This window comes from Phocoena sinus, chromosome X (assembly GCF_008692025.1).
Source record: "Phocoena sinus isolate mPhoSin1 chromosome X, mPhoSin1.pri, whole genome shotgun sequence".
Taxonomy (NCBI): Eukaryota; Metazoa; Chordata; class Mammalia; order Artiodactyla; family Phocoenidae; genus Phocoena; species Phocoena sinus.
Genome location: NC_045784.1, coordinates 26,843,807 through 26,867,557, shown reverse-complemented (window position 1 = coordinate 26,867,557; position 23,751 = coordinate 26,843,807). Strand labels below are relative to the sequence as shown.

At 41.4% G+C, this 23,751-nt stretch overlaps 1 protein-coding gene across 2 annotated transcripts; it reads left to right on the top strand.

Moving 5' to 3' along the window:
* The first annotated feature begins 203 nt into the window (after positions 1 to 203).
* CXHXorf21 (chromosome X CXorf21 homolog) lies at positions 204 to 13,361 on the top strand. Of its 2 annotated transcripts, none has more exons than XM_032620682.1 (2): positions 204 to 469; positions 11,777 to 13,361. In XM_032620682.1, the coding sequence occupies exon 2, from the start codon at positions 11,789 to 11,791 to the stop codon at positions 12,704 to 12,706; it is 918 nt and encodes a 305-aa protein (XP_032476573.1). In that variant the 5' UTR covers positions 204 to 469; positions 11,777 to 11,788; the 3' UTR covers positions 12,707 to 13,361. The 2 variants fall into 2 exon arrangements, with proteins under 2 accessions (XP_032476573.1, XP_032476574.1); XM_032620683.1 differs by having other exon boundaries at positions 11,788 to 12,965.
* Positions 13,362 to 23,751: the final 10,390 nt, after the last annotated feature.

Genomic DNA, 23,751 nt, shown 5'->3' with positions numbered 1-23,751 from the left:
GGGAACTTGCTAAATCATCTCTGACTTGGCTCTCTTTGGGGAGAGGGGTTCTAGAGAATTTCTTGTTAGAGGAATAAATTTATGTCGACAGGGTTCTTACATAATGTATAGCAATAAACTATTTTAACCAGAGGCACTTTCATAGATAGGTTTCATTTTTCGAAAAAGGGGAAGAAACACCATTCTGCGGCTCGATGTGGGTTTGTCAGTTATTGCCTCCCCCTTTCTTGGGACTTCCCACACTTCTTGAGCACAAGTCAGACTTGAGCAAAAACAACTTTTTCCATAGGATCAGTTATAAAAAGAATGGCAAGCGCAACGAGCAGCTTAGTTTCTTGGTCTTATCAGTGAAGTAGACTCACCAAAGGCTTGCGAACATTTCTGGCAAAAGCACTGGCTGGCCTGTTCATCTCTATATGGTCAATCGTGGTGTTTCTGCAGGACCAAAGGCACAGACTGGTTAGTGAAGGTAAGCAAAGGAGGCAAGAGACCCTATGGCTGTGAACTTTTTCTGTCATTTCTCTTCCTACCCTTTCTTCGTCCTTTATCATCAGAACTCAGATCCAATCTCATGACCATCTAAAATGCTTTTCTCATTTACCAGATCAGAGGTGAGTGGGCATGTAAACAAGCATTCAATGGAGTTAGACAATAAAGAGAAATGCAGTCCAACACTCCCCTTCTCTTACCTCATGTTCACACTTTGGACATTTCTAACAATTTTTCTTTTTACCGAAAAATTTTGACTGGTCTGATCAAATATTTGTTGTGTAATTTATTCAGTCCCCGTTCACTAACTGCTACACAGGTTTAGCATCTGCGTTTTTTAAAGAAGGCCTAAAAACCTAGGCAGAATTTTGCAGGGACAGCACCACTCAAATTTGGTCACAGTGATGTAGTTTTAGAGATGAATACAATCACAATATATTCCAATGGGATTTAACTCTCAATTATTCATTGGGCGAGCTTGTGATAAGTGTTTTTCACTGTGGCAGGACATACTCAAAGTAAATGTGATCTACAGTGATGATGCTTTTCTAATTGCCATCTGGGTGATTTGGGGAAAGTCTCCCTGTTGGTACTAAAGACAGTACACGCACAGGTGGGCTTTTGTTTGAATTATTTTTAGACCTGCTCAACCATTCTTTTCTTTGTGTGTGCACATCTATTTGTACTTAAATATAAACCTGGTTTGGCCAGAATATTCATATTGATATTTGTAGACCATTTCTTGCATAGGTCAGTGTAAGAAGATCGTGTTTCTGAATTTGAGAAGCTTCTTGGAGGAGTGCAGAGTATTTGAAATTTGTGTAAAACCTTCATATTATAATGGTAATTTGGGGGGATATACAAACATGCACTAATTTTATTATCTCAGAGCAAAGTGATGTTTTCAACAGTTATTTCAAGTTACTGAAACATTTCCAAACACAGACCTAATGATTATCTTAGATATATAAGATATTGTCCCTCTGAACTCTTCATAAACATGATAGAATGTAAATTTGCCTTCATTAGCTAACTATAGTTACTTTCCCTCCAATTTTTGTTTTGCAAAGTTTCAAACCTATATAAAAATGGAAAGAAGAGTATCCGTACAATGCACACACGTTTTTACTATGTAGATTAATCAGTTGTAGCATTTTGCCACATTTATTTCTTTTCTCTTGCTATGTCTCTCTCTCTCTGTATGTGTATGTAAACACACATACACACAGGTGTTTTCTTTTTTTTACCCTGAACTGTTTGAAAGCATATTGTTGACTTTAGGATACATCACCTTCAAATTCTTGACCCTGTATCTCCGAAGAAAAAGAGCAGTCTTCTACGTGATTATAATGCTAAGGAAATTTAACATTAATACAATACTATCATCTAATATATGACCCATATTCAAATTTCTCCAATTATCTATATGTCCTTTAGAGAGTTTTTATTTTTTAAATTTAGGATCCAATCAAGTATCTTGCATTGCATTTGTCTGATATGCCCACAGTTAAGTAAATGTTAATGGTGATAGCCATAATTAACAACATAATTAACAATGATTAAGAATTATACCACCAAGGAAATTTAACATTAATCAACTCTATCATGATCATTTTTCTTAGTTTTTTAGTCCTCTCATTTTATGTCAAAATACTTTAAAAGTATTTCAAAAAAGTGATCATAAGCTTTAATTTTTCTGTTTGTAAGACATAAAGACAGAATATGAAGAAAAATCCAAACTATGATAAAAATAATTTACTAATATGTCTGCACCAAAATTTACATTTTCTGAAATAAGGAAATTCATATCCAGATAAAGCCCTTGAAAGTAGCTGCTACCTTTAGTCATAAGGATCTAAGTAGAATTGAACAGAAAATTATTTACTTGTTGATGTTAATATGGAAAACGGAGGCCTTTTAACTTACGATTATATTATATTAGTCATCAAATTAGACTTTCAGGAGTTAACTCATTAAGTAAGAATCACTTCATATTTGACAGAAGAATCGATAATCCCAAATTACATGTTTTGTAACAGGAACTGAAATACAAAGTAAGTGATACTTTAGAGCATCTATCAACAAATACCACAAAATATGAAATAATAGGGATATAATCCAAGGTATATGATTAAGTGAATGGTTATTTTCATTTCTAAAGAACACGGACTTTCAAAGGTAAGGGTCAGGAAAATGCAGATGCTTTTTCATATAGCGAGATCCTTCCTAAAGAAACCCTTTGTTTTGGGTAAAGTTCTTGTATTGTTCGCCAAAAGAAAAGAAAAACCCAATGTAATATGGATTTGGTTACAGTATCATAACTAGATTATGAGCAAAGTAATATTCAAGTTTTTCAATGATAACCCTTCAGTGGTTTATTTGCAAGTCCCCCAAATCAAGAAGATCTTTAAAAATCATAGATTGGAATTAAAGGATCTAGAATTTAGATTATAGGGGAAATAAAGAGATGAAGAGATGAAACGGAGTATTTTGAGGATGGGGCGGTATTAAAAATAACATTTCTGGTATATCACCTACATATAATCTTCACCCTCAAATTTGAGGCAAATTTTTGCCTCAAATTCACCTACATATAATCTTAACAAGACAGTTTTCTTCACCCTCAAATTTGAGGCAAAAATAAATGTGCTCATCTGATTGGAAAATGAAAAACAAATAGCGTGTTGAAGAATATCAGTGGAAACAGTTAATCTCAGACATTGGTGGTGAGAAAATAAATTGGCCCAAGCTACTTGAAAGGCAATTTGCAATAGATGTGATCTAGTAATTTGGCTTCTCCAAATCTGGCCTGAGGAAACATTCCTGCAGGCATATGCAGTGATTGCACACAGTAAAAAAGCAAGAAAAACCTCAATGTCTACTATGAGAAATTATTTGCTAACGTGAGATGTGTCTGTAGATGTACTATTTTCTGTTAAAAGGCAGATCTATATGAGCAGGCATGCTGACAGGTGGGAACCAAGCTGCACCCCAACTAGCTAGGCTATAGATTGTCTATGAAACAGCAGATAACGTTTTCCTGTCCTTATTTATGTGAGGTTACATCCCATGATGCTCTGAGGCAGCCCCATCCCACTGTCTCCATTTTTTGTGCCACGGTAGAGGCCTTCTCTGCACTGTCTCAACCAGCTTCGCAGAAGTCTTGGTTTGCATGCCTGAGAACTGTCTTTCCAGAGATAGGATCTGTTTTGCCACCTTATCACCCCCCAACGCACACCGGCCCCCCCACCGCCCTTCCTGCCAATCCTCATTCTTCTGCTTTTCTTTCGCTATTGCCAGTTACACCTTCATTCAAAGGACTGTCCCAATGATTTACTTCACTGTTTACGGTAGCAACTGGAATTTGCTAAGGTTCTATGCAATCCTGATAAATATATTGGGGTAGGGGAGAGAAGAATTTAGCATTTCTAATTTAGGGACCAGGATTCTGAATGGATGGCCAGGGGCTCTGAAAGGTTGAGATATGAGACTTGAAGGGTTGTGGTGGAATGGGGGATGGATAAGGAACCAGGGCTCTCAGGATAGAAGAAAGGGACAAATGCCTGGGATGGGCATGGGATTTGGGAGAACAGGGAGGAGTTCAGCATGGCTGGCATCCTGGGTCTTGTGGGAACAGGCAGAGGTAAGATGAAGAAGGCAGACAAGAGGGAGGGAGACACAAGAGGGAAGAGATATGGGAACATATGTATACGCATAACTGATTCACTTTGTTATAAAGCAGAAACATACACACCATTGTAAAGCAATTACACTCCAAAAAAGATGTAAACTTAAATAAATAAATAAAATAATTTGGACCAAAAAAAAAAAAAAAAAAACCAGGTATCATGAGGGCCTAACGTGTGTGGACTTTATCCTGGAGGTAATGGGGAGCTGCTGATATTTAAACAGGGCATCTGTAATACTAAATCACTCTGCGGTTGAAAAATGAAGGGCAAGATGACGCCAGGCTATAGCTGTGGGAATGGTTAAGGAAACTGTTCATACGGTCAGATTAAAAGAGCAGAGGATAAATTATTTGTATATCTCAAAGACATATGAACATTGATACACAGTTGGGACATGTGTGTAGCCCTGTGGGGTGGGCACTGGCTGTCTTCTTGGAGCTTTTCTTTCTGTACTTCACTGCACCTTCCTTCCTTTATTGGGCAAGGGTTGTTATTAAAATGGAGTCAGGGCGGGTACCCTTTTCCTGGAAGGACTAATTGCTTGTCGTGATTGTGTGATATTAACTGCTCTCAACTAGGCAGTAGGTGTGATATGTTTAAGAACAGATCACACACTTTGGGGTTAGTAAATTGACTTGACTCTTCCCTCCACTACTTATTTGCTTTGTGACCTTGGGAAGGTCATTTGTCCTATCTTAATCTCAGTTTTCTCATTTGGAAAACCCGGATTATGATAATATCTAACTATGCACTGTTGTTGGAAGATTAGGGGTAATGTCTGGAAAGCACCCAACACAATTGTTTTTATTATTGTGCCCTATCTCAATTACTGCATCTGCTTTTTGACTTAGGTCAAGGATAGGCAAGCCATAGCCTATAGGTCAAACCGGCCCTTTGCCTGTTTTTGTAAATAAAGTTTTTTTGTAAATAAAGTTTTATTGGAACACAGCCACACCCATTTGTTTACATATTGTCTGTGGCTGCTTTCCTGCTATGATGGCAGAGTTCAGTAGTTGTGATAGAAACCTAAAATATTAAATATTTGGCCATTTATAGAGAAAGTTTGCTGATCCCTAAGTTAGGTTTTTCCAAACATCCCCTCTTATAAATTTTTTCCCTCTTTAGTTTTTCTCTTTGAATCCATGCTTGTGTTGTTTCAGTGTAAATTAAAAGTATGTCTATATTGGTAGTCTCCAGCCTCGTCAACTACTGGTTTTCTCCCAGACTACTGACACAACACAACTCCAGTGGTGACTGTCAGCTGGCCATGAAGTCTACACACTTAGAGGGGCTCTGCCAGGAATGACCAGCTGAACGGAACCAAAGCTTTTTTTCAAGCACCTCTGGAAAGCTGTTGGATCATCCTTGCCCCTTGGGATTATGACTCAGAAGGGACTGGTTAGTCAAGTACTTCCTGGAGGTGTCCTCTAGCCTTTTCACTTATTTGTAGGGTCCTGCAATGGACAGTTTTGGGGATCTTGTTGCTCTTGGTCAGTTCCATCAACTGAGCGGCCCTCACATGGACAATCAGCAGAGACTCTCGATGGCGTGGCGGCTCCTCGCGCCTCTCACCTCCTCCTCCCCAGAGATGCACACCTGACCTTGGCAGGGTTCTGAGCCTCTACAGGCCAGTGATGTGACCCCAAAGGCTCAGATCTTGTATCCGAGGCCCCGGTTTGGGGCAGCCACAGATTGTTTTACCTTTCTTCCCTTTTTTTTTTTTTTTTTTTTAAATGAGAGCCGCTTATTTCTTCACTCATTTGAAAAGAGAGATGGGGGGAAGAATCCAAAACAGAACAAGCTCTTCTGCCTTATTACCCTTTTATCAGAAAGACAAACAACATTTGGGAATAATAGCCTCTCAAAGTTAGAAAATAGAGTCCAAACTTAACCTTATGGCCAAGAGCATTTTTTTCTAAGTCTAAAGGTATGGCTTCCACTGTTGAGTACTGTTAAGTGATGTTACTCTTTAAAATATTTGCACTTCATACTTTTGTGCTGTTTTAAGGACTTGTCTTGTTAAGCCATTTCTTCAAAAAGTCCCATGAAAATGATAAAGGACTACAAAAATTAAAAATATCCTATGGGAGTTCTACTTCAGTGGTTTATTTGCTGTGGTATTTTATTAAAAATATTTATTTAGAAAGAAAAAGTATTTCTATGTACAGAGTTATAACATCAGTTTTATGAAATCCAAGTAAATGATTTAACAACGTGCTGGACTTCAGCACATATTTCTAAGTTGTGAATTTACACATCAGGTTAATTTTGGTATTCCCCTGTCTGATAATGATTAACGGAGGCTAAATCTGCCTAGAACATCTCATCTGCAAATGTCCTTGAGAGTCTTTTCCTTCACAGTTAATCAGTCATGGAGAATTCCAGATATATCTCTATCTTCTCTATGATGAGAAATAAAAATTCAAGCAATAAAATACCTTTGAACAATTGAAGTAATCCACTGGCTTAAGTTTTATTGTCTCAGATAAAATTAAGTCAAACATGTTAACATTTGTTTAAAGTATATCTTTTATAATACCTTTGAAGAGTGAGGCCTTCTAAGAATTTTATAATCAATGAAATTTATTAAGAAAAATGCCAACAATTAATCAAAACAAACCCAAATAACTTTCTCTATTTTAAAATTTTAAGATGTCATGATATGTAGTACTAGTTTTTAAAATTATTTTATTTGTTTTTGGCTGGTTGGGTCTTTGTTGCTGCGCATGGGCTTTCTCTAGGTTGCGGCGAGCGGGGGCTACTCTTCGTTGCGGTGCGCGGGCTTCTCATTGCGGTGGCTTCTCTTGTTGCGGAGCACGGGCTCTAGGCGCATGGGCTTCTGTAGTCGTGGCTCACGGGCCGTAGAGAGCAGGCTCGGTAGTTGTGGCGCATGGGCTTACTTGCTCCGCCGCATGTGGGATCTTCACGGACCAGGGCTCGAACCCGTGTCCCCTGCACTGGCAGGTGGCTTCTTAACCACTGCGCCACTAGGGAAGCCCTCTGGTACTATTTTTATTCTAGTGGTACATTAAATGGTTTTCATAAAGATCAAATGAGTTAACATATGTATAATGTGTGTGTTTCACACATTATTACTCTCTCCATTGCTTGAGAAAAATCTTTCAAAAGCTGCTTTAGCACGCTCTCTGCTGCCCTCTGCTGCTAGCTTTTAGAAACTGATTTTGATTCTGAGTAATGCTCACCTCACTTGTTCTCTTCTCTTAACATAGTCAAAACCCCATGCAATATTAAAGTTTGAGGGGACTCTTTAATTTAATCCCACGTTCTCCATTTACAGATAAGAAGTTGAGTCTCTGAGAGGTTAAATGACATGCGAGCATGGGCTGTTTTCTTTTATTTCCTTCTGTTTTTTTTCTTTTGGCCACGTGCATGGCCTGCAGGGATCCCCGACCAGGGATCGAACCCGGGCCCCCTGCAATGGGGGCGTGGAGTCCTAACCACTGGACTACCAGGGAATTCCAGTGGGCTCCGTTTTCTGACTGACAGCATTTGAATGCCTGCTGGCTTTGGACAGATTACTTAATTTTGACATATATAAAATGAGCATAATAATAGTACCTACATCTTTGAGTTTTTGTGGGGATCCACTGATTCAGTACACGAAAAGCACTTAGTGTCTGGGTTGTAGCTAGTACTAAATGCTAGCCCTGTTACAGACCTGCCATTAACTAGACTAAAACCACAGCTAGTGGCAAGGTCAGAACTAGAATTCTAGTCCTTGACTACCAGTTCAAGAATTTTTTTTTGCCTTAATGAGTCTGAATAACAACTAAATTCTACCTTTGCATGTAGATTTTTTAAATGTGACCTGTTCACATTTGAAGCCTTTGTAGTCTCTACAGAGCTATCGACACTGCAGCTCTTGTGGCTCATTCCTCCTTGTACTGTTCAAGGCAGGTTCCCCACAGAAATTATTACGCTCACAAGCTTCTCAAGCCCCCAAACAGAAAATCCTACAGCCCACACTTGGGAGATGATTTCACTGTTGACTGTAACGAGCTCCCTGCCTGAATCTCCAATGCACACTTAGACACCTGCACTCATGTCAGACTCAAGAGGAGCTAAACTAAGCCCATCAGCTCTCTTCCCGGCTCCTTCTGGCCTCCCCATTTCGGTTATGGTCTCTCAAGTTCATCCCTTCTCTTCCTTTTCTGCTACTTTCCTCCTGGTTCCTTTCCCAATCACCTCAGGTGGGCATGAATCCAGCAGCCTCCTAACTCGGGTCCTTGACTCCAATCCTGCTGAAATTCCTCTTGCCCTTTACTGACAGATCACACCATGCCTTGAATAAGTTTGGTTACCTTCCAGAGCTTTGTACTGCCTTCAGGGTAAACTGAATGTCCACAGCCTTGCATGTCTCAACTTACCTCCCTGACCTTATCGCCCACTCCTCGTTCGTAGGAATCTTTTCCTTTAGGCAGGGGGGTATCTATCCCTAGATATTAGGACATATTTTCTGCTTTTCCATCATGGGACCTACCACTGTACTGGTCTGCCTTGGGCTCCACACATCAGAATGGTAGGTCTCTTGTTCTACCAGAATTAAGGTACCAACAAAGCTCTCAGTCCACGGCAAACGGGGCAAAGGGCTCATTCAATACTCAAAACAAAATCCTGGACCGGCTTCCTTTACTGTGGTGAAGGAGTGGAGATTACCTGGAGGGGCCATAAACATCAGCCACATAAAGTGAGAGAAGAATCCACTATGGCTGATTGTTTAATATGAAAAGAAATATGATAAACAGTAGGCGATTTGGGATAACGACTGAATGGGGACAAGGGTGATTCTCAAGAGTGATTCTGCATTATCACCTTCGCTGTCTCCTAAGTCTGTGCTGTCCAGTATCTTAGCTGTGTGGTATTTTTTAATAATTTAAATTAAATAAAGTTAATTCGTTAATTAATGACATTGTTTCATTAGCCACATTTCAAGTGCTTAATAGCCACATGTGGCTATTAATATTTTCGACAGCACATATATAGGTCATTCTAGCATCCCAGAAAGTTCTGCTGGACTGCACTGCTTTGAGATTTTTCATTTGCTTCTTGAAGTCATTCACCCCAGCCTACTGCTTTCCAGCTTCTAAAATGTAATTGCTCTAGTCTCTTCTCTTGTTCTCCTTTTTCTTGTGTATTATATTTAAAAAAATCATTTAATGTTGTTTTAGTGAAGTTTGGGGGAAGAAAAAATACAGATATATGCCTAATCTGTTATTTTTCCTAGAAATCTTTGCTTTTCTCTACCTCAATGTGATCTTGCTTTTGAGCTCACATTCTGAGTAATCACTGTTAATCACACTCTCCTCAGCCACTTCAGGGGTCCCTCCAGCTTGGGTTTGCCTCTAAGTTCCAGCTTGCTTCCATAAAGCCGTAGGGTCAGCCGGGGATGTGTGTGTGGTGTGTGGGGTCGGCATTTCTGGCTGTCATCATGTAGTCCCATTGGCATTCACGGTGACTTGTCACTCTCCTGGCCCCTGGCTAACAGTCTATAGACATCATGTCTGCAATCTTCCCATCTGCAGTTGAGGTCTTCTCCAGGTTTGCAGGCTCTGGGCAGCATGCTGGTACGTGAGCAGACTTCACGGGGCAGGCTCAGGCCTGTCCGCCCAGGCATTCCATGCTGGGCAGGAGAGAAGAGAGACTTCGTGCTTCCTCAGGTTCTATGTGGGAGGTAGGGCACAGGCCTCTTCTACTCTGGGCTCCCCAGATCTATCTGGAGCGGTATTCTCTCCCTCCGTGGGGATTCCATCCATTGAGTCTACTGTTGATATGTCAATATTATGCCCTAAGTCATTTAGGGTTCTGGATTCCGAAGTTTAAAACCTCGGTTATGGTATCTCAAAAGCCATTTCGCTACAACTATGCTTTCTGCCAAGAGGTTCTGAAGCCTATTTAGCAACTCAAAAGCTGAGAGGTGTGTTTTTGCTCTGGTTTTCCAAAATGACATTCTGAGGTCTTGAAGGTGGAGGGCCCTACTGGCAGCCGGGGTGGGGCAGAGAGGGAGGGTCGTGAAGTAACGGTGTCACTAGTAAAGCCTTTATGATAAACTTTCTTGCTCTGTTAACTATTTTCTCACGCATAGAAGATCTGCCTTTTCGCCTGGATGTTCCGTTTGTTGAGAGCAGAACCGCATTGAAAAAGCTTTTTCAGGAAAGAACATTTTCTTACCCTTGTAAGTGTGTCCAGCATACGAAAATTACTTCACGGATTTGTTGAAGACCTTTAACTTTGTATCTTCATAGTACGTGACAGTGCCTGGAATGGAGTAAACATTTAAATAATTGATAAACTTGCTCAATATATCTTGGAATAGTTCCCCCGAAATAAATACTGAAAATATTACCCTTATACAATAGAAACAATTATACTAATTATACTGCATTAATAATATTAACTTTATACAATGAAAAAGTTCACTTGGGAAATAACTACATGACTATAAAAGAGAGGCTAAAATTCTTTTAAAAAGAGGATCCCTAGGATTAAAATAATCCTCTTCTAATTTCACTTGTCAATTTCAGGCTCAAGTCCACCGGTCTGTTTTCGAAGCCCAGCCCTCGGGGCCAAAGAGGACCAGTTCTCTTTGCTTTTGTCTGCTGCTCCATTGCCAGGAGTACCAGCACGTTCCTTTTTTAGAAAATGCAGCTGCTGGCTTCTAGCCTATTCTAGCCACCCCAGAATCCAGTGACAGCTGCTGAAGGTGGAGGGGTGGCACAGGTGGAGGAAAAGCTCACAGTCAGGAAAGCTCCTTGGTGACTAGGGTAGAGGTAAAAACGTCAGTTGGACACAGGGACATTTCCAGGACGTATCGTAAAAACTGGGAGGGATAGAGCAAGAAAGCCATCCTGGGCAGCAAAGGTAGACGAGGCTTCATGGTCCTTCATGACGGGTTGATGGTGAATTAATTTCATGCCATGCCGCTGCTGTTAATTATTTAATTCAAGTTAAGTATCTTTTGATTCCCTCCTAAATGCAGACAACTGTGCTAGCTCCCAGGGATAAAGTATGACGATAAGTAAGATATAGCTTTTATTTTCAGTAGAATCTGCCACAAATTTCCTCATTTTTTCATAAACCACTAGTTATGCTGCTTCCCCAGTTTGCAGCTTCTCAATCACTCTCCATTTCCTTCGGGGCAGAAGGCAAATTGCCCTTGCCCGACTCCCAAGGCCCTTCAGGATCCAATTCCAACCTATTTCCCCAGTCCTTTCTGCTTATGCTCAGTGTCTTATATATGCCAACGAGGCCATGTCACCACATTCTCTTATAACTCTGTGCCTAGGGATGGAACTCTTAGCCTTCAGTTTAGCTGAAATGTCACCTTCTCTGAAACATACCCTGTCATTTCTCCTCCTTCGCCCCAGGTTGTTAATGAGAAACTTCTGGAAGGGTGGAAGTGTGCCCATTTCATCTTTATACCTCCAACACATGCTATGGCCCTGGTGCACAGCAGGCACAGAATGAGTACTAGCTTGGGGAATGAATGAAGTGAACTTATTTCTTGTCCTTTACTTTTTTGGATAGAACAACTGCCAATTTATAAAACTCCAGTCTTCTTTTCCCCCACTGTTACTAAGTCTCTTTCCAGAATGCTGTCAGAAGGGTATCTCAGTGGACTTGCTTACCGGAGCGACATCCAGCGGAGTTGTACATCTTATAACGAGCAGGTGGCTGAGGAAAAGGAAGAGAAGACAGAAGCCACAGCTGCTGCTACTCTTTCCTATTCCTCCGTGGATGAAACACAAGTCCGGAGTCTCTACGTGAGATGCAAATCCTCAGGCAAGTTTATTTCTTCAGTGCATTCAAGAGACAGCCAACGCAGTAGAAATCCGAGAATCACAGTGTTGCAGACAAACCCCAATCCCGTGTTTGAAAGCCCAAACTTGGCCGCAGGTGAACTATACAGAGACCCCAGCAGAGAGACCTATTTGGTTCCACCTTCCTGCAAGAGTATCTGCAAGAATTACAATGACTTACATATTGCAGGGGGCCAAGTGATGGCCATGAATTCAGTGACAACAGACTTTCCCTCTGAGAGCAGTTTTGAACACGGCCCTTTGCTGAAATCGTCGGAGATTCCTTTGTCCATGGAGGATTCCATTTCCACTCAGCCCAGCGACTTCCCACCCAAACCTATCCAGCGGTATTCATCCTACTGGAGAATAACCAGCATCAAAGAGAAAAGCAGCCTGCAAATGCAGAAGCCTATTTCGAATGCAGTGCTGAACGAATACCTGGAGCAGAAGGTGGTGGAGTTATACAAGCAGTACATTATGGACACTGTGCTTCATGACAGTTCTCCTACCCAGATTCTGGCATCTGAACTCATCATGACAAGTGTGGACCAAATTAGTATTCAAGTCTCTAGAGAGAAGAACCTGGAGACCTCAAAAGCCAGGGATATAGTCATTAACAGCCTTTTACAATTGGTGTCAACTGAAGTCAGCACTCCTGAAATTAGCACTCCGAGTCTCCATATTTCTCAGTATAGTAACGTGAATCCATAGAGAGGAGGCTTCTGTTCCTTTCTCAACTACTCCAATCCTAAGCAACAATTATTCACTTGTTCTGACGACGTACAGGAAGGGGTTGTCAAGAGCTAGATAAGAAAAGGTTGGCTGGAGGTCAGGTATGGATTAAGAGGAAATCTCATAACATTACATGTGAAGGAATGTGGGGAGGAGCTATAACGACTTCAAAGCAAGGGCTGGATAGCAACAAAGCAAAAATAAAAATGATCAAAAAAGAGATTCATTTAAGGGAATATAGAAAAGAAAAAAGACAAACCAAATAAGAATGTACACCATGGCAAAACTAAAAGCCAAAGGTTTCAGGGGAAGGAGTTAAGAATATGTTTGTCACTCAAGTAAATTCCTCCAAGTTGTTTCTTCTGGAGGGAAATGGACTGTGGAAGGCTGCTCTATTTGGGTATAAAGACAGGCTCAAACAGCCTTTAAGATATGTTTATATCTATCTTCCCTACCCTGTACCAGATCATTTAAAAATATATTCTTTATAAAGATTAAAACAGTGGCAAATTGCAATTGTATTTTTTATGTGTAATGATTACTTCGCTACAGCCACAAACACTGCCACTCAAATGTAATTCTGTTTACTGGGGGAGATGAAATTTTCTAAATGGAAAATACCAAACAGTGAATATTAAACTACTGCTTTATTTTGCCGTGTTTGATTTTCTTGTTGGTACTAAGCTTCAAAAGAAATTATGAGGGCTTCCCTGGTGGCGCAGTGGTTGAGAGTCCGCCTGCCGATGCAGGGGACGCGGGTTCGTGCCCCGGTCCGGGAAGATCCCACGTGCCGCGGAGCGGCTGGGCCCGTGAGCCGTGGCCGCTGAGCCTGCACGTCCGGAGCCTGTGCTCCGCAGCGGGAGAGGCCACAACAGTGAGAGGCCCGCGTACCGCAAAAAAAAAAAAAAAAAAGAAAGAAAGAAAGAATGAATCTTATTTTTCCCTTCCTTTTCTACATGCCCTCTTGACCCTTCTGGAGCTAGGAAGGGGTCTTCTTTATCCTCTTACAAGCTCTAGGGTCCCATGACATCAAATTCTGTAAATTCATGCACTGGAATGGTAGCTTCATGAGCACCTACCGTCTACTCCATTCCTCTAGCTCAGGGATTGGCAAATGATGACTCATTGGCCAAATCTAGCCTGCTACCTGTTTCTTTCATTGAGGTGTAATCTGCATATAACGTGTTTCACGTGTACAACATGATTTGCTATTTGCATATTAGGAAATGACTACAATAAATCCAGTTACATCCTTTGAACTCCCATGAGCTAAGAATCTTGTCAGACATTTTAAAATAAAATTAAGAATATTTTGTGATATGATAATTATGATATTCAAATTCAGGGTCTATAAAATAAGGCCTTACTGGAGCACAGCCACACCCATTCATTCATGTATTGTCTGTGGCTGCTCTCACACTAGAAAGGCAGAGCCGCTAAATGCGACGGACAACATATGGTCCACCAAAGCCAAAAGCACCATCTCTCCTTCCACAAAAGAAGTTTGTCAACCCTGCTCCACAGCAGTGCCCTGCCCATCTGATGGCTGCTTGACTTAATTCAGCTTCCTTGAGGAGGCCCACTCTGAGATAGAAACTGGTGAGCAAGTTTATGGGGGCGGGTTGGGAACAATCTCCGTGAGGGAATGAGGAGAACAGAAGAGGTTTCTACAGAGGCCTCAGGCATCGCAGGCTCTGGAGTTGGGGTGGCCCTTCATAACTGATCCAAATTGAAATAAGAGCGTTGGCTTTGGTTCTCCTGCTTGACCAGAAGGGGGCGTAACCTTAGCTGAGGCAGTTCAGAGCAAAATTCCCAAAGGGGAATCAGCTGTGAGCCTTTGGCAGCCAAGCTCCCGGCAGCCCCTGGGGGAATGATTTCCTCATGCAGGAGGAGGAATCTGGCTGGAGCACAGTAGCATCCTCTGCATTTCTCAGTATTTGTAGAGTGAATGATTTTTTTTTTTTTTACAACATGTAATATCATGTAAAAAACCTGGTTTTGAAATAATTCAGAAATGCTATTCACTGCTTTGAATATATAGTAGCCACTATGCATTAACTGCTTGCCATGGTGCCTGGCACCATGTTAGGCATTTTGTATGAGTTTCATATAATTCGCATAATAACCTCATGAGCGTATGCCTATTATCCACCCGCCCCCTAGCTTTTTGGCTTTTTTTTTCTTTAACACTGATGAGCAAGTCGGGCTCAGGGAAGTTAAGTAATTTGTCCAAGGGCACAGTGTGAGTGGTGGAACTACATTTGAATCCAGTTCCATTTAACTTTAAAGTCCTGGTTCTTAACTACTACCACCTGCTCTCTTGTTGACCACCGTATTTGTCTCATTAAAGACTGGTTTTCTACTCCAAGGGAAAAAGAACTCACTCATCTCTTTATCATTATGTTACTTCTTTTCTTTAGAGTGTTCTGTTTGGTAGTATTCATTTGCTTCTCTTCCCCCCTCCAAAACTTGAAGCTTTGATTTATTCATTTGTTTCTCCACATCCTTGCACATAGTAGGCAACCAGTTAATATATGTCAAATCCATAAACAAGTTTTGGCTGTGTTGGATATGGCATCTGATGGTTGAAGTGAAAGACCCATCAATATGAAAGCTAGATAATTTTGACTAGTAAAAAGCGCTATTCAGAGTTCCTACCCAAGAAGAAAAATGAATAAGCGAGCTTCATTTCTTACAGCAGGTTAGAGTAAATGGTATAATAAAAATGCGTTATAATAGTATCACAGATGTTTACCCTCTTGATTACTTGAGAAATGATTTTTTACAAAGCAGACTGGTTCATTCTGTTTTGAATGAGCATTTATTTGATGCTGCTTTTGGGGAGCACTGTGTATTAAACATACGCAGGAAAGACGTGTGTGTGCGTGTGTACACACACAGAGGAGTAGGCCCTGTCCTCTGTAAGCTTGTTACGTTGGAGAGACCAGGCAAATAACTAAGGAACAAGTAAGGAAGCCACTTATTAAGCAAGACCTTGGCAAAGTGGTACAAACAGGAATACAATTATCAATGATTGCAACTCAAGTGTGGTAAGTGCTGAAAAGGAGATGTGCCCAGAGGTACTGGACAGCGGAGGAGCCCAGGGCAGGCAAACATTCCAAAGGGGAAGTGATGGTGTAAATTACTTTTGAAGAACAAGATAGGATGTAGGTAGATGGATGGAAGGGGTGTTCCAATCAGAGGCCTGAGTGTGTTCGGTACAATAAACAGTCTATGGCTGTAACCGGAGCTGAATGAATGCATGAACGAGCAGTATATTAACTTTCTATTACTACTGTAACAAATGACCACAAAATTCATAGCTTAAAACAATACAAACTTAACTTACAGTTATGGACATCAGAAGTCCAAAGTCATTCTCACTGGGCTAAAATCAAGGTGTTGGTAGGTCTGCCTTCCTTCTGGAGGCTCTGGAAGAAAATTGCTTTTCTTACCCTTTGGAGCTCCTAGAGGCCACCCCCGTTCCTTAGCTCATGACTGTGCACCGTTCTAACCTCTGTGGCCATCATCACACCTCGTCTCTGACGCTAAGCCTCCTGCCTCCCTTTTATAAGGACCCTTATGATTACATTGGCCCCACCTAGATAATTGAAGTTAACGTCCTCATTTTAAGATTCTTCGGACTTCCCAGGTGGTCCAGTGGTTAAGAATCCACCTTCCAATGCAGAGGACGCAGATTTGATCCCTGGTCGGGGAACTCAGATCCCACATGCCCCGGGGCAGCTAAGCCTGCAAGCCGCAACTACTGAGCACGTGTGCTCTGGAGCCAGCAACGTAAAGCTGTAACGTAGAGCCCACACGCCGCAACTAAGACCCGATGCGGCCAAATAAATAAATAAGCACTTAAACAGCTTCTTCAATTAATTACATCTGAAAAGTCGCTGTTGCCTTGTAAGGCAACATAATCACAGGTTCCAAGGATTAGGACATGAATATTTGCTGGGGCCAGGCAGGGAGGGGGACATTATTCTATCACAGATGGGACCATTTTTTTCTCTTGATTATCCAAAATTTGCCTCTCCACCATCAATCCTCCTTATTCAAGATGAATAAGTCCATGTTTGCTTATATATGTGAAATAGTTTGTTTCCTTTTTTGTCTGCTGTCATCTCATACTGTGTATTCTGTTTTGTCCATAGGCGTGAATCCACTTTTCCTCTTGCTCATTTTAGACACCCTTTTCTGGACTCTAATTCTACTTGTATCTTTCTTTCTTTTAAAATACGTTTCTTTTTTCCATTATAAAGGTGGTATCTGCTCACTCTAGAAAATTTGGATGACAGCAAAGTAGAAAATATCACCTCTAATTCCTCAATCCCCAAGAATTCATAGTTAACATTTTAAGTGAATTTCTTTCTCCATGTACTGTGTTTTGTTTGTTTTTCCTTTCTTTGAGTAGTGATTATGTTATCTTTGAATAAAATGTTGTATCTTCTGTTTGTTTTACTGACACCTTAACAGAGGTAAAAGTTCTAAAACTAATAGATTTGCATTATTCACATAGGGATAATCTCTTAGCTTTTTTTTCCCCTGTACACTATTTGATAATGTCTGATATTTTGTGGACATTTTCCCTGTGGCAGAGCACTGGGCCAATATAATCAGGAAATTGTGTATATTAACAATAAGGCCTCTGAGTTTTGTTAACTTAGACTTTGACATTCAATAAATATAATTTAGATTGTTTTCCTTTTCTATTGTATTGTCCATACTAAAAACCATCTGTCGTATTTTTTACCTACTCACTCTTTAAATTCAACTAAATTCAACAAATATTTACTGAGCATGAACTGTTATACAAAGATGAGATTCACAGTCCCTGTTTAAAGAGCTCATTTATGTAGTACAAAACTTATTAAGCAAAGCACACTGAGTGTAGTCAGACATGTGCAATGACTATTTAAGGTGTATTGAATCATTTTTCTTTCAGTTTATCCCAGTTCAGTAGCTATAGCCCTTGCTTATCTCTATTTTCTTAGTTTTGGACTCTCAGGCATTATCGTAGGGCTACGACTAGAACCTTTTCTACTGAGCACTCCGGGAGGTGAGGGAAGGGGTAGGGGTGGGGTACCTTCAGTATGGACTTTAGTAATCAGCCCTGGCTTTGACCTTGACTTGGCCTTAATCTCAAAGTGGGCATGATGTGTGGCCATTGCACATTTGGTACTGAAACCTCTCCCCTCCTTCCTACAGCCCTTATTTCTGTCTTCCTGTGCCCAATGTCTTGCCAGGAACAACTCAAATATTGAAAGGAATGAGGTCAAGTAGAGAGTCTTTCAACATTTCACTGGAGACCTGCAGAGAACAGTTGTTAAAGTTGTTTTTGTGATTTACCAACTTTGGGGATTAGGAGGATGAAAACAACAAGGCAAGTGTGAGATTGGTTTTTACAAGTTTTCTTTTGCAGGCTATAGTTAATTTTTTTCCTCTAGAAAAATAGAGGAAAAGATCAAGGTTCAGGGGGCGAATACTTCAGCTCAAACTGCAAGATGAATTAAAAGATATTTTGCACTGTCAGTATATCCCAGTCAGAAGAATGTTTTGATTTATCTGATTATTTTAAGTAAGACAAAGCATTTTGAGAGTCCCCCCACCCCAATACCCCCACGTGCTACACACACCTGGGGAGGTAGCATGGCTTGAAAGAGGACCGGCCTTGTGGCAGATGGGACCACAGAAAGCCCTGAAAAAGATTCCTGGGTTTCATCTGCAATCTAGAAGCAGGGGACAGCTGGGAATCTCAAGAGGCCATGTAGATGGAGCAGTGAGCCTCTTGGCAATGACCTATGATAACCTGTGTCCACTGATGACCAACAGTCTATAACTTAAAGGTCAGCCATAAACTCCCGATTTGCCCCCCACCATTCCTTGACATTGTGTAAGATTCCAGGACTGTGGCACAACCCTGAGAAGGATTAGAGAAGCCAAGAATGACTGAACTGATATTTTCTACCATCATGGGAAAATGGAAGTTCAGATTCAGAGATTCAGTTTTGTTTTTGTTTTTTTTGCGTTATGCGGGCCTCTCACTGTTGTGGTCTCTCCCGTCGTGGAGCACAGGCTCCGGACGGCAGGCTCAGCGGCCATGGCTCACGGGCCCAGCTGCTCCGCGGCACGTGGGATCTTCCTGGACCAGGGCACGAACCCGCGTCCCCTGCATCGGCAGGCGGACTCTCACCACTGCGCCACCAGGGAAGCCCGATTCAGTTGTTTTAAAAGAGAGAGAGAGAGAAAGAAAGAAAGGGAAAGAAAAAGAAAGAAAAAAAGGAAGGAAAGAGAAAGAAAGAAGAGAAAGAAAGAAGGAAAGAAAGAAAATTACTTTTTACACATCTGAGTTGGTAGAGAAGTGGAGTTATAATTAGACTCCTACTCCTCTGCTGTGTTCTAGGAAGAAGTAACCTATGTCACCTACAAATTGGCACTTGCTGTCTACCCCTACAAGGATTAAATTATGAGCCACTGCAGCTGCTGACCTTCAATACACCCTGAGAGAAGTTGAGGGTGGAGATCAGAAATGAGGCACTCTGTGCTCTGGAAGAAACTGGCAGAACAGGTATTCAGAGAGGTATTCAGATTTTCCAGAGACGATTCTTGCATCTCCTCATATCTAGAAAAGCACTAAAATCCTTCATGGTGATATGTGCTCCCCGCGACTAGCAGTAACCTTCACGAGACTAGCAGAACCTTATGCAAAAAATATGTGCTTGATTGCACGTACTCCCCCCTTCCCCAAATCACATATACACTGACCCTCCCCCCCCACCTCTCTGGAGCAGTTTCTCAGAGCTATCTGAAATGCTGTCTTCTGGGCTATAGTCCTCATTTTGCCCCCAATAAAACTTAACTCACAACTTTCACGTTGTGCTTTTTTTTTTTTTCAGTCGACACCTAGATGGAAGTCTCCAACTTTCTAAAGTAACAGCATTAGGAGAGGGACCAGTGAGAAGCTATGTTTACTGCTAGTCCAATGAACATGAGCTGAGGGGAACAGGCAATAGAAATAGGGAAATTTCCTTCCTCCCTTTCCTCTCCCTTCTTCCTTTCTTTATCTCTCTTCTTTCCCTTTTGTTCCTTCCTTTAATTTTGTCTCTCTTCCCCACTCTCCCCATCCTTCCTCTTCCTTCATCTCCTCTGCGTGGAGGTGCCTGGTTTTAAATCGCTCCCAGAATTCTAATTGCAAGGAAGCCTGGGAAATGTAGTTTTTGCTTTCAAGCCACTGCAGAATAGCTGGAGGGTGGAATGGATGTTGAATGCTAAGCCACTATGCCATCACACATATTCAAATCCAGGCCCTGATCTTTTTTTTTTTGGCCGTGCCGCATGGCTTGCGGGATCTCAGTTCTTGGGCCAGGGATTGAACCCAGGCCCCTGGCACTGAAAGCCTGGAATCGTAAACACTAGTCCACCAGGGAACTCCCATCGTGTGATTTTTTTTAATTGTTTCTGTACATCCCTCTGCCAGCTTCAAGTACTTTGCCTTCAACTTCCTTCCTACTCCCCAGTTGGAGGATTGTTATTGGGTTCCCGAAGTCGGCTCTGCCCACAGGTGCAGAGAGCTGGAATTGCTTAGGCGTTTATATAACCCTGTGGTGGTCTTTTATAAACTGAATATTTGTGTTCCCACTCCTCCAAATTCATATGTTGAAATCCTAACCCCAAAGGGGTGGGACTTACAGGAAGTGATTAGGTCATGATCATGGAGCCCTCACGAATGGGATTAGTGCCCTTATAAAAGACACCCCAGATGATTAACAGAAACACACTACTATTAATAGAATACATAAACAACAGGGACCTGCTTTGTACCACGGGGAACTATATTCAATGTCTTGTAATGACCCATAATGGAAAAGAATCTGAAAAAGAAGACATAGATACACATATACAGCTGAATCACTTTGCTGTTCATCTGAGGCTGACACAACTTTGTAAATTAACTATACTTTCGTTAAAAATTAAAAAAAAAGAGACCTCAGAGAGCTCTCTTGCCCCTTCTGCCTTGTGAGGACACAGCCAGCAGGCAGGAGCAAGGAAGAGGGCTCTCACCAGACACCAAATCTACTGGTGCCTTGACCTTGGATTTCCCAGCCTCCAGAACTCTGAAAACTAAATGTTTGTTGTTTAAGTCACACAGTCTATATTTTTGTTACAGCAGACCGAACAGACTAAGACACGGCCCTTAGCCAACAACAGCTGAAGAAGGCACTACTAGTATTGATATGAAAGCCTAGCACTCTCGTCTCTAATTGGGACAAACTCAGGTACTACACTTCAGAGCTGCCCCGCAGGATCAGGCTACAGCTGTCCTCCTAAGGATTTTGCCAGAAGCTGCAACCTGGCTTGCCTTTTCCTACTTCCTCATCCTGCTATTCTGTTCCTACTTTTTTTTTTTTTTAAGTTTATTCCAAGAGCACTTCCCTTATAAATCATTAGCACATGGATCTTTTCCTCAGGGTATGCTTCTAGGGAACTAAACCCCAAAATGCCCCATCCACCATAAGGCTCAGTGCCCCTATTTGTAGATCAAATCCTCACCAGAGAGAAGGTAGACTCCATTTCCTTCAAGCTCATGAGATCGCAGGAAGAAAAGGAGAGATTGATATGGGGGGGACCAGATGGTCAGTTACGCATCCTGATCTCCCTTCTCTAATCTTGGAGTTTAGAATAGGAAGCTACAATAAATACTGGAGATTAGATCACGTAGCACCCATTCCAACCACCTTCTAGCTTACTTTTCAGCCAGAAGTTTATAAACTACATCTCGAGATTTCCTTGTCTCTAGAGTTCTGCATGGGACCCAGTTTCTTAACCTCAGTGTTCAACTTGGAGTCAGCAACATGAATTAATGGTTACATGTGAGAAGGTTGATCATCTAGGAAGTAGAGGGGCTGAGGAATTTGACCTTCAGCTGTGGTGGAGTTTCTGGCATCCAGTGTCAAAGACCTGAGTAGCACGTCTGTGATAGAAGCATGTATTTTCCCAAGCTGTATTAACTCTTGATACTTTGCTCCTGAGAGTATAGCACCTACATCCATTCTTTGGTCCTTTCAGAATGTCTACCTAACATACTTTATTTTTTAATTTATTTTTAAACTATTTTATATTGGAGTATAGTTGATTAACAATGTCGTGTTAGTTTCAGGTGTACAACAAAGTGGTTCAGTTATATGTATACAGGTATCTATTCTTTTTCAAATTCTTTTCCCTATGGTTACCTAACATACTTTAATACACTTTTTGTGCTAAATTAGTCTATGAATCCTATCATTTGCAACTAAGAATCCTGGCAGACACAGGAGGTATTTAAGAGAAGCTGAGGTAAGCTGAGATGGAGTCATTTAACCACGTGCTTCAGAAACAAGGGACAGTGGAGTGGTTAGAAAGAGAACTACAGCTAGTACTCCAAAGCTGCCCTTGGTTCTCAAATGGCATCAGGGAATTTCTGCATGCCCCCAGTGGGTTGCCTACGGTCTAACTGGGTAGTATACCAGACTGGGTTGCTACGGCTCTGGTGGCTATAACTGAATGACATGCACAGCATGCTGGAGATTATGAAAATGGCCACAAAATATTTCTTTCCCTCTATCCATGCCCTTTGGTAGTGTACTCTTACAATTGCTTTGGCCAATGGGACATTAGCAAACATCATGTAAACGTTGGCTTGAAAAGCAATAGTGCACTGGAGTTTGCCCTCTTTCTGCTTTGGGAACTTGGCTGCCATGTGAAAAAGTCCGGGCTAGCCTGCTGGATAACAAGGAGTATGTGGGCTAGTAACATCCATTGCCCCTGCCCACCACCAGACATGTGAATGGGGACCTAGGAGGCCGCCCATCCCCCGGCTGATCTGCCAACCGACCGTAAATGCACGAGCAGGCCCAGCTTGCTCCCGTGAGCCCGGCCCAGACATAAAAGTGCCAGAAGAATCGTGAGTGAAAAAGTTGTTTTAAACCACTACATTTTAGGATGGATTATTAGGCAGCTAAAGCTAACTGACACATATCAAGACTTCAGAGAATTCTCAGGTACCACTGGGATCTAAGACTGGGCCAAGTTGTCAGGAAAACAGGTCAAAAATTGCAGCAGCCAAAATTTTAGTGGCAAATGCCAGGAGAACACCCAGGGAGGGGATCAGATCAGTGCCATCTTATGGACTCCATCTTTTCTCCCCAGTGCCCTGAGGTACAGTTAAGCCCTACAGACTTCTTAGAAATAACAGTAGATGCAAAGAAAATCTGAAATCTGGGCTCTTCCAAATGAAACTCAGTTTAAATCACTAGACTTAATGAAATTTACCAGATTGGACTAAAACGTAAATTTTATTCTATTTTTTGTGGGGTGAACAAGAGTATACCAGTTATACAAGATGAAGGAGTTAGTGTAAGGTGACCCTGCATAGGCAAGATCATGTTTTCATAAATTATTAACTTCTGTGTAATTTATGATCATGAAAATTAATGTATCAATTAATTATTAATTACAAGAAGAATGTTTAAGTAACTTATGGTATAGCATTTGGTAAATTATTTTGCAAAACTATGTAAAATGCTATTTGGGAAGGTTATATAATAGTGTAGAAAATATTTACAATATAATTTTCAGTGCAAAATCACAACATAATATTGTATATCCAGTATTACTTATATTTTTATAAAATAAGTCACCTTTGCATAGAAAGTAGGCTGGAAGAAAGGACATATAATGTTCAAAATGCTTGTAGGTGGGGGGGACCTTGAAGATGGCGGAAGAGTAAGACGCGGAGATCGCCTTCCTCCCCACGGATACACCAGAAATACATCCACACGTGGAACAACTCCTACAGAACTCCTACTGAAGGCTGGCAGAAGACCTCAGACCTCCCAAAAGGCAAGAAACTCCCCACGTAACTGGGTAGGGCAAAAGAAAAAACAGAGACAAAAGAATAAGGACGGCACCTGCACCAGTGGGAGGGAGCTGTGAAGGAGGAAAAGTTTCCACACACTAGGAAGCCCCTTCACTGGCGGAGA